The sequence below is a fragment of the Neoarius graeffei genome, chromosome 15 (assembly GCF_027579695.1).
Source record: "Neoarius graeffei isolate fNeoGra1 chromosome 15, fNeoGra1.pri, whole genome shotgun sequence".
Lineage (NCBI taxonomy): Eukaryota > Metazoa > Chordata > Actinopteri > Siluriformes > Ariidae > Neoarius > Neoarius graeffei.
This window is the reverse complement of record NC_083583.1, coordinates 34,080,916-34,092,459: the sequence shown is the minus strand read 5'-3', so window position 1 is coordinate 34,092,459 and position 11,544 is coordinate 34,080,916. Positions and strand designations below refer to the sequence as shown.

The following is an 11,544-nucleotide window of genomic DNA, read 5'->3' as shown; positions in this document are numbered from 1 at the left end:
CTATTCTGAATAAAATATGGAATTTTGAAACTTCCACATCATTGCATTCCGTTTTTATTTACAATTTGTACTTTGTCCCAACTTTTTTGTAATCGGGGTTGTAGGTTCGAACCCAGTTGCCGACGGGGTCCTTTCTTTGTGGAGTTTGCATGTTCTCCCCATGTCTGCAGGGGTTTCCTCCAGGTGCTCCGGTTTCCCCCAAAGACACACACAGAGATTGTTTGTCTCTATGTGTCAGTCCTGCGATGATCTGGTGACCTGTCCAGCGTGTACCCCGTCTCTTACCCATAGTCAGCTGGGATAGGCTCCAGCTTGCCCTCGAACCTGCACAGGATAAGCGGTTACAAATAATGGATGTTCGAGAAAATCTGCAATAGCTATAATAAGCCACTAGGTGGCGACTGTTATGGTATTTTAACGCGTGCATTGTTTTAGGTGTCCATCATAGTGCCGATTTATAAATCGATTAATTGAATTGATACATTATTTTTTTAAAACATTTCATATCATTTATAAGATTCATATAGAAAATATAATCTATCTGCTTTTGCTGAATGTGTAAAACGGTATTCTAAACATAAGTATATAATGAGTTAAGTATCAGGGATTATAATGGCTTTCCAGGTAGCTTTGTATCCTTGGTGGTCCTACACGACACAACGCTTATTGGTTGAATCCTAAACCCTTACGTGGTTCCTTCGTAAGTGAACTTCATAAAGTAAGAAAGGTTGGCTCCTGCGTCCTATTTAGTACACTATATTTTGTATTGCAAGGTATTTGGGATACATCCGTTGTAAAGCAGAAAGTGCAGTTGAACAGGCGCTGAAATAAATCGCCGTTGTTCAACATCGAAGTGTTTTGACATAAGTATATTCTCAGTTTTATCTGTGCGGTTTTAAACTCGTGACAGTGATTTTTCTTTAACTTTCCGGACGCGGATTGAAGTTTGCAGTTAAAACATGATCACATCTGCTGGTAAGAAATGAAGAAAACGATGGATAGAAATTAAGTTGATTTAGCTGAGTCACATTAGCCTAGCTAGCTGGCTTAGCTAATTTAGCTTTAATAGCTCCGGTTCCGAGTTCTCTACTGTATATGGACTTTTGTATGGGTATTAAAAGCGTATGAGAGATCAAGTGATAACTTGGTAAACCGGAGCTTTTAAAAGTAATGAACAGTTTAGCTAAGTAGCAAGCGAGTAATGATTAGTGAGTGAACCTTAGTTTTAATATTAACGGTAGGGGGGGGATGTTCAGTTTCTGCATATAAATTGTATAAAGTGTTTAATGTCAGATGTCATACTTTTGTTATTCTGTTTTACTAAATAAACGGATTCATTCTCTAGTTTATATAGTAGCAGTGTTCACGTCAGTATGTAATCTAAATCGTACTAAATGAAACTAGCTGACCAATGTAAGTTTAACTTTTACTAACTACTTGTAAATTTTTAATGCTAAAGTTATGAAGTAAAGCTAATATATTAAAATAAAGCATTAGTCATCATGTTGCACAGGTGACGTTTTCTCCGGTTGTTGAAAATATTAACAGATTCGCATTTAAAAAAAAAAGTGTAGTAGCACTTTTTATGACTCAAATCCTGACTTATTTCTGTAGTTATCTGACGGAGAAAACCGATTAAGTATTAATCTAGCTAGAGTAAAACATTTAGGTATGCCTGGTGCTCCTTTACTAACATCTGGTACCACGTGATGTAGCCTAGTGTGTGATGGATGGATGGATGGAGAGGTGCGCTGGTTTTCGACCTCGGTTGACTGGTCAGCATGAACAGCTGGTTTTGGTCGGGGAGGAGCTGTAAAATACGGTAGTCAAGCCGGACATGTTCTCCTTCCTGTTGTAGTTTGTGACTACCGGGAGATCTCACGAAAATCTCGTGTTCCTTATTGTTGTTTACAGTCGATACTGTTGAAATTCCTCTTTAATTTTCATTAACTTGAACATGATAACTGACGAATTAAATTAGTGTTCATTTATTAAATTATTGTTGGGATACAGTCAAATAAATTCATTGTTGAGTGTTTTTCTTCATATTTTTATTTTATCAGCCTACACTACAGCATAAAATAATAAGGTTTTCAGTGTCACTGCTGCAGAAATCGCACATGAGGTCCGGGTGTTTTATTAACTATTCACACATTCTAGCATGTGCGGCAAGGTGGTGTAGTGGTTAGTGCTGTCGCCTCACAGCAAGAAGGTCCGGGTTCGAGCCCCGTGGCTGGCGAGGGCCTTTCTGTGTGGAGTTTTACATGTTCTCCCTGTGTTCGCGTGGGTTTCCCCCACAGTCCAAAGACATGCAGGTTAGGTTAACTGGTGACTCTAAATTGACCGTAGGTGTGAATGTGAGTGTGAATGGTTGTCTGTGTCTATGGCCAAGTTTACATTAGACTGTATCTGTCTCGTTTTCTTCGCGGATGCACTGTCCGTTTACATTAAACCGCCTGGAAACGCCGGGAAATGGGAATCCGCCAGCGTCTACGTATTCAATCCAGATCGTGTCAGCTCCGGTGCTGTGTAAACATTGAGATACGCGGATACGCTGTGCTGAGCTCTAGCTGGCTTCGTCATTGGACAACGTCACTGTGACATCCACCTTCCTGATTCGCTGGCGTTGGTCATGTGACGCGACTGCTGAAAAACGGCGCGGACTTCCGCCTTGTATCACCTTTCATTAAAGAGTATAAAAGTATGAAAATACTGCAAATACTGATGCAAATACTGCCCATTGTGTAGTTATGATTGTCTTTAGGCTTGCCATCCTTCCACTTGCAAGTGGTAAGTGATATGCGCTGGGATCACACACACAGCGGCTCAGTCCTGAATCACAGCTTGTGCACTTCACTTGTGTGCTCTGTGAGCTGCGCAAGGCCGGAGTGCGCACCCTCCAGAGGGCACTCGCTGTTCAGGGCGGAGTGATTTGGAGCGCAGGATGCCTGCGGAGCCGAGCGTATCCGTGTATTGGTGTTGCTGTGTGCACACTAATCGTTTTAAAAACGTTAATCTGATGATCCGCTGGTACGGTCTAATGTAAACATGGGCTATGTGTCAGCCCTGTGATGACCTGGCGACTTGTCCAGGGTGTACCCCGCCTTTCGCCCGTAGTCAGCTGGGATAGGCTCCAGCTTGCCTGCGACCCTGTAGAGCAGGATAAAGCAGCTAGAGATGATATGAGACATGCTAACATCAGGAAACGCATCATGTTTATCATCGGAGATTTCAGACAATGAGGGTGATGTAATGAAGACGTGTCTCGCTCATGCAGGGCGAGTAAAGGCACCTCAGCACTCCGTTCACCTGCCGTTATGTTTTTGAAAGCAACGGGGGTATGCTCGGTGTATTCGTATTTCCGATATGTATATAGAGGATATTACATGGTGGTGCAAAGATGTGAAGTTTATCTTCGAGTGGTGAATGTATACATCATAAGTGAGCGAAGCAAACAAGTGAAAATATTTTCAGCAGGAGAAGATAAAGTTCATATCTTCGCACCACTGTGTACTGTTCTTTATATTACATAGACACAATGACAAAAAAAAGTTAAAGTTTAATTTTGAACCATTTCACCATTTTGACTACACATGTCTAGTCAGCGGGAAAACACTGGGAGTGATGCCGTCAGAGTGAAATATTGAGGATTATTATACATACAGGACACTTTTTGATGGAATAAAAACGTATTCTATTCCCTTCTAGCGGCTTTCATTCATTTGGTTTGATAGCATGCAATATTATCATATTGCTTATCGTACATGTATTACATCACTCTACCCAGTGGAGAATGAGCATTGAATAGTTTGATATTGCATGGTTGTCAAGACATGTCACATGTTGTCAGGTTATGCAAATATTCAGTGAGAGTTTTCTGCTGCACATGTGCAGAAGCATTTGTGTTTGCCGGCAGTGCCCACAATCAGCTGTCACAATGAATTGAAAATGCCATAAGATGCGTATTACACGTAAAACTTCTGTGCTAGCGAGCAACTGTGACACTTTTTGTAAACCCTGTTCTTAACTTTTTGTAAAATCTGTAATTGTTCCATCGAATGTGTATGTGTAATAATAATCATATTGGCTGGCTTTTTTCATGGTATATCAGAGATATTCCATTCTGCTCGCATGATGCTGAATGAGTCAAAGACGACATGCTAGTGAAATGGAATATATCTAATGTGCCACTCAAAGCCAGCCAATATTATTTAAATGTCACTCAGATGTACTTCATATGAAAAATGCGAGTTTTTCAATATCTTCATATCTTCAAGTCAATATGTGATTTTTTTTTTTTTCTTATTATATAGACGCATTCACAAAGTACCCAAATTTATCAAAACAATTCATCGATTTCCTCGTGAGTGAGGTTACGGTTGTAGTTCTCCATTACTTAGATGTAGTTCATATGAAAAATGTGAGTAATGTATTTCTCAGTAAAACACTTGTCTAAATAATACGCATCAAGCTAGAGGCCAATGCTCCTTTGTGTTGTACGTTATGTCTCTGGTTCCAGAATGTTGGACTGCATATAAAACAACACACTGGTATGGTTTTATGCTGGCTTTGTTTGGGTCGGTGTAAACAACCGGATCTGGAGTATTGTCTTCTTAATGTCAATATTGTGGGATCTCTGTGTAAAAGAGGCTAATGTCTACACATTGCTCATGAGTCAAGGTGCAATTCACAACACCTTGCAGTCATTTTTAAAGACCATGCTCATTATGTGAGGAGGTCAGCCGTCCTCTTGCTCACTATTACACACACGCTGTTTAAATGCCCTGACATCTAAAACATAAAACTCATCATGAGGCGTTTACTTCTAGCAGCAAATGACGATTCGACAAACAACATAAGCAGAGCTAAGTAAAATGTTCATGATGTGCCTGAATGATTTAATAGTCAGTCGGTTCCTCATTATTTCAGTCTTTTAAAGAAATCTAATCTGTGATGTTTGTCCATACTGTGTAAGATCTCTTATTTATTTATTTATTTATTTATTTGTATTTGCAGCTGGAATCATATCCCTCTTGGATGAGGATGAGCCACAATTGAAGGTAACAGTTCTTCACACTTCACACACCGTATCCCTCTGGATACAAATTATGTTATTTTGAAATCATTCACAGAAGAGCTTGCACAAGAAATTGTGGTGTTGATGTTAATCACATAATTACAGAGGAGTTACTGGGATTTTATTACAGATTATGCTGTTTAAATCACTTATTTCAGTTTCACACCTGTTTAATTGGGGGGGGGGGGGGGAGAGTAATGGCACCCTATCAGTATTACTGTAAGATTTGGCACACGTCACACTTAGGAGGCACTTTTTCACTGTTTGATCATCATCATTTGGTCGATTTCAGCTCTGAATTTTGCCATTTATGGATTTTTACGGATGTGGTTAACTATAAATGTGCCATGAATACACTTGGTTATTTATGACTGTTAACATACACAGTTGCGTATGAAGAAAATCAGACCTGTTAAAGTCTGGTGGGAATTTTTTATTTCCATTTGGTGAAAACTGTTCTGCAACTTGGGATGTGTAATGTGTTAAAGCTTGCTGTAACAGTAAAGTTTCATTTAAAAATATATAAATGAAATTCCTTAAAACTGAAAAGGATAAAATATTCAAAAATAAAAAAACCTTCTGAAATTTTAAAAGTTCATTACAAAATTTTAATATAAAATCAACTGCTTGTAATTATTGGTGTGTGTGTGGGTTTTTTTGTTTGTTTTTTGTTTTTTAAAATGAAAAGATATCACAGGACACTGCATTAGTGGTGTACTTTGTCACAATATTGATGTTTTGCCCAACAAAAGTTCCTGAAAATTTGATAAATTAGGTGTGATGATGCGCACTTTAAGCATGATTGGCTCAGTTGTTTAGTCATGTTAATTTTCCATTTCTAATCTGTGCATTTAAAAAAATTTTTTTTGAAGGAGTTTGCACTTCAGAAGCTCAACTCCATCGTCAATGACTTCTGGGCAGAAATCTCGGAGTCTGTGGATAAAATGTAAGTAGGATACTATTTTATATCCTTTTATATATGTTCACTGGTCATTTTCGCAAGTCCACCTACCATACGTGTGTACAAAAAGTACTGACACCCTCTAACTGCTGCATCACTAAAAAGAGAGCACCTATTGTGAAACAGTTCAGCAATCAATTGCCAACCTTGATGAAGGTTCGGGGATGATTAACATACACTCAGTACGTTTACATGCACATCCAAATCGAGCTGCTGTCGGTAATCGAGCAAAGGGTCCCAGCAGGGGTGCCAGAGAAATCCAATCCTACATGCACACAAGGAAATCGAGCTATTGTGTGAGGTACATTGTGCACCCGAGCCACAGGTGGCGCTACACGCCCCATTGTGTTGGTACACTTCCGGTTGTCATCATGAAGAAGAGCTATTCAAGAGTGTAAACAAAGTTATCAGCTCCGTGTTCACAAGAAGAGTGTTTGTAGTTTGTATGTACGAACAGAAGTGTTCCTAATAAAATGGCCATTAAGTTGAAGTTGATCTGTAATGGTGAACATATTAACTGTTAGCCTGCTAACATGCTAATAACTTATCAACTAATTGGAAATGGGTGTGTACATGCCCAGACACAAGTGTTCCTAATAAAGTGGCGGCTAAGGTGAAGTGTCATGCCGACCGAGGCTGTTTTTTTTTTTTTTTTTTTTTCTCGACCGAGTCTGTTGTGTTTCCCGCTTGTGGTCTTGTCACTTCCGGAAGGGGCAGTGCTGAAGTAAGTAGCTTGAATACGTAGCTCAATAGGATTTACATGCACTAAGTAGCTCGGCTACAATCGCATAATCTAGGTCGTGTAGCTCGATTACGAGAAATCAAGTTCGGTTCAATTTCAGCCTAGCTAAGGTGTTTCCATGCCATTTAGAACTTCGATTTCAGTCGAGCAACGGCAGAAATTCGATTTTCTCTATGTGCATGTAAACGCACTCACTGTGGATGGGGGAAAAGTTGTTTAGTCTCTAATACACACTCTTCACCAGTCCTGGGTGCCAGTCCTGGGCCCTGTACTACGAAGCGGGTTTTCTGGCTTACCAGGATAACTTCGAGAGTAACTTGATCACGTGCAGTGCAACTTCCCGATTAACCCATACTACGAAAGTTGGCTATGTTCAAACTGAGGTATGCTGCCATGGCAACTTACGCTGCATCTCAAACCTGCTCGTCTCAGGTTATGTTCTTGGTTAACCCGAGGTTTCCGATTAACCACACCCTTTTTAAACACCACCTCTCCACCGACATTTCCTCTAGAGACAATGCCAGCGTACCTGGATGACCCGTGCGATATCGGAGCGCAGATTAGAGATGGGATTTATGGCTCTTTGATGGGATCCGCATCTTTGTGATCCGTTCTTTGAAAAGAGCCGTTCAAAAGACTGGCTCATTTGGCTCTTTTTAAATATTTATTCAGTTTTAAGAAGACAGCGTCTAAAGAAGCCAGATCCCTCTGCTTAGACAGTGACATCAATATTTCTGGACATACCTTTTATATAAAGCAACCTAGACTTACATTATTGTAACCCCTAAACGCTCATAAATAACCATTAAAAAACAATGAGGGCTTCAATGAATGTCCATGCAGAACGGCTTTTCTGTAAAAAAAAAAAAAAGAACCCACTCAAGAACATCGTTATCAAGAACGCAAGAATATTTTATAGAAAAACACTTGTTTTACAAAAATATTTAAGTCTGAGATACAAAATAGATACAACTACAATAAATATAACACAAGAACTAGTTATCACACAAGAACATTTTAATAGAAAAAAACAAACTTTCTATATTAAAAATATTGAAATTGTAACAAAAATAGATACAACTAAACAGTCAGATAAATAGATAAAGTTATAACAAGAACACAAGATTATTTTAATAGGAAAAAACTATTAATGCAAAAAATATATTATTATTAGAAAAATAGATACAACTAGACAAACAGATAAATAAATAAAATACACAAAAATAGAACAAACAAAATGACGATAGAATAAATTAAATGAACGTCCGTGCAAAGTAGTTTTCCCACAATATTATCATTAATATCACACAACTACGTTATAAACTATATACAAAACAATTTGAACTATTAGGCAAACAGATAAAACTTGAATAAATAAAAGGCAAATGAATGCTTGCTTGCACACACACACACACACACACACACACACACACCATTATGAATGATGTTTTTATATTTCATTTTCACCTGTTGCCAGGTGCGTTTGGCACTGCTGTTGCCTCTGAAATGTTCACAGGACCGACACCAACTTAGTCAAAGGGACTGAACAGTCAGTCATCCTAATTCATGTGACTCTGTGCACAGATCAGCTTAAGTAGGCGACCCCATGAATTTACCATACCAAATTTTATTCAGGATTTTTCGGACATTAAACAAGCTATATATGACTGGGGCCACGTCGAAGGACCATTTTCTGTGACTTGTGATTGATCATGAAGCTTCCCTCATCCTATACTTCTGTTCTGGAACATGTAGAAGGGAGAATGTACTTGCGCATTTACCCGATCGGCAATTCGTTGCCAACATGCTTGCCGCTCCTTATTGGCAGCCGCTGTGTTAGATTTTGCTCTTAATGTTGTTTTGAACTCCTCGTAGCTTTGCATTATGACAGCGCATTCTTCCTCCGTGAAGTGCGGCGACCGTGCCATTGTGAACAGTGGGGATTTGCGCTGATAACCTCCCCTTTAACGTGAACACGCATTAACCCTGATTAGGTTAAACCAGGTTCAACAAATCAACTTCATAACTGGCGTCGTAGTACCGTTTAACCCCAAACAAGATAACCAGGTTTTGTCAACCCCGGTTTAGCGGGGGAACCCTGGGTTACTTCTGGGTAGGTTAACCTCCGTTCGTAGTACAGGGCCCTGGGCTAGTGTTGGTTCGGAGTTTGTTCAGCTTGTAAACCTTCTACAAACTAGTTTTTATTTATTTATTTTTAAAATGGGTTAGAGAGCCACTGTAGAGCCAAGTCATTATGCCTCTGTATACATCTCCACTTTCCCAGCAATGTGAGCACCGAACACCTCTACTATGGTGGAATACTGGATTGTTTTTTGTTTTTTTTTTTTGTGGGTTTTTTTTTAAGTTTTTTTTTTTTTTAATAAATGGAGGTCACAAAGTTTTATTTGGTTTTGTTGGTTACGAGAATCCTGCCCCAGCCCCTGATGTAAACAGTTCTTGATTCTAGACCAGCAAAGTGTTGATCCAATTTCTGAACCAATATTCCTGGCTGAAAGTCTATTTTGTGGCTGTGGAAACATGAAGACTTGGTTCGAGATTAGGCAACAGCTCCGATCCACCCCTCGATCTGCCTTGGTGGGGGGGGAAGGAATACCGAAACACCTGCAGGGTTGAATAACAGGGCAGGAGTGTGTAACAAAATAATGGATGTACTGAAAGATCAGATTGTTTTGAGAGCGAGCATTCGCACTAACATGCTGTTTGTTTCTCAGTGAGGTCCTGTATGAAGATGAGACATTCCGTAGCAGAGAGTTCGCTGCATTGGTGGCCTCGAAAGTGTTTTATCACCTTGGTGCTTTTGAGGAATCTCTGAACTATGCTCTGGGCGCTGGAGATCTCTTCAACGTCACTGATGACTCTGAATATGTGGAAACCATTATTGGTGAGTTTGAAGGGTTGTAAGGGTGTGTGTATGTGTCGTTGCCCTTGCTCCCCCCCCCATAACCTAGTTTAAAAATATCGCTGTCTAAATCAGCTGTTTAGAAACAAATTGGTGGTGAAAATGAAGATTTTCTTTAGAAAGCTTTGTAAAAATTTATTTTTGTATTTCCTGGAGTGTGTGTATTTACTAACTGTCCATTTTATTAGGAGCACCTACACATTCATGCAGTTATCTGAACTCTAGAGATGTGTGTGTATTTCAGAATCCCAGGAGATCAGCAGTTTCTGAAATACTCAAACCAGCCTGTCTGTTGCCACCAACCATGCCACGGTTAAAGCCACAGATCACATTTTTTACCCCATTCTGATGTTTGATGTGAATAGTAACTGAAGCTCTTGACCTGTATCTTCATGATTTAATGGATTTGAGCTGGTGCCACATGATTTGATTAGATAACTGCGTGACTGTGCAGGTATTCCTAATAAAGTGGTGTGTGTGAGGGAGAATTAAAGGTAGACTGCCTTTCAGATTTTTCATGTGTAGGTCATAAAAATAATTTTCCCCGACACCCAGTTATTTTTTTTTAGTGGACCGAAAGCTACTGAATTTGAATCGCAGACTTCCAATTTTATTAGTTTTTAAAAATGGAACAATTAATGAATTTAGGGCCACGTGGCCCTAAATTCTCCACTATTTTTTCCTGCTTCATTATGACACAACTGAAGATACTGCGTCACGTGGTGGGCTTTCCCCGTTCATTCAAGGCATCGTGGTATACAAATTTGAAACAGGAGAGAAAAATGGAGGACGCGAGTGTGTGAATGAAACATAAAAGACCGACTACAGTAATGGCAAGTGAGGGAAAAAAAAAGGTATGTTGGAAAGGAAACGCAGAACCAAACTAATAAATATCGGCGGTCAGCGAGCACCTCGGTGTGATCAGCTGTTCGTTTAGTGACAGAATGATGTAACTGTCAGTGCACGGTCAAACGTGAACCTGCGCAAGTCCTCTGTCTGCTTGACTGCGCGAAGCGAGCAACTTCATGCACATTTATTTGCTAGGGAATCCCTTCAAATTAAATAACTTCTTAGGCACAGAATGGCCTGATATATTTTCTGAGATATTACAGAAATAAACATGTATCACAATGACCAAATTTCAGAGGGAACTAAATTTCACTGATTTTATGAAATCGAAAGGCTGTCTAGCTTTAAATAACACCAAAAATGATCAAATTCCCTAACTGTTCTTTCTCCAGGATTACTTTTCTGGACACATGCATGTTTGGTAATGCTGAAAGACGTCTGTAGTAATTCTGCTTAATTCATGTGGGATAAGTGACATCTGTATAAATCCCAGGGGCAAGAGCTTCCTGTAGTGTTTCCATACTGAAGAAAAAGCACAAAATCTCTCTTCCCCACAGGATATAAAGCAGGCTTTAGCAGCATTAGCTCTGATGGGTTGTACATTACCTAAAATTATTTCTACTGTTAATTTTAGATATTTGCATAAACTATCACATTGCTATTGTAAGATAAAATAGAGAGCAGCTGTGAGGGGGGAGAAAGATGTACAAAAAAGGGAAAAGTTAATCAGCATTTTATTTAAAAAAAAAGCATTGAGGTAACTATTTGATCATCCAACGTGAAACTGTAACAATGTTATCCTTGATGTGCCCTCCCACAATTCATGTCTCGGAGTTTCTCAGGCATTCAAAACAATTTTCTACATGTTTATCTCTTTCTTGGGGCACATCTCTCCCTTTCCCTGTTATTTCTCTCTATATATCTTTTTCTTCCTGATTTATTATAGTCTGGTATGCAGCCCAGACTCCGTCTCCCCGCTCATATTCTTATGATTT

At 39.3% G+C, this 11,544-nt stretch overlaps 1 protein-coding gene across 1 annotated transcript in view; it reads left to right on the top strand.

The window, feature by feature from the left end:
* Positions 1-766: 766 nt before the first annotated feature.
* Positions 767-11,544, top strand: part of psmd1 (proteasome 26S subunit, non-ATPase 1) — an 84,076-nt gene continuing 73,298 nt past the window's right edge. The window contains exons 1-4 of the mRNA XM_060941159.1: positions 767-975; positions 5,017-5,060; positions 5,950-6,023; positions 9,513-9,682. Coding sequence (XP_060797142.1) covers positions 960-975; positions 5,017-5,060; positions 5,950-6,023; positions 9,513-9,682 — 304 coding nt within the window. The 5' untranslated portion in view covers positions 767-959. The remainder of the gene's footprint in view (positions 976-5,016; positions 5,061-5,949; positions 6,024-9,512; positions 9,683-11,544) is intronic.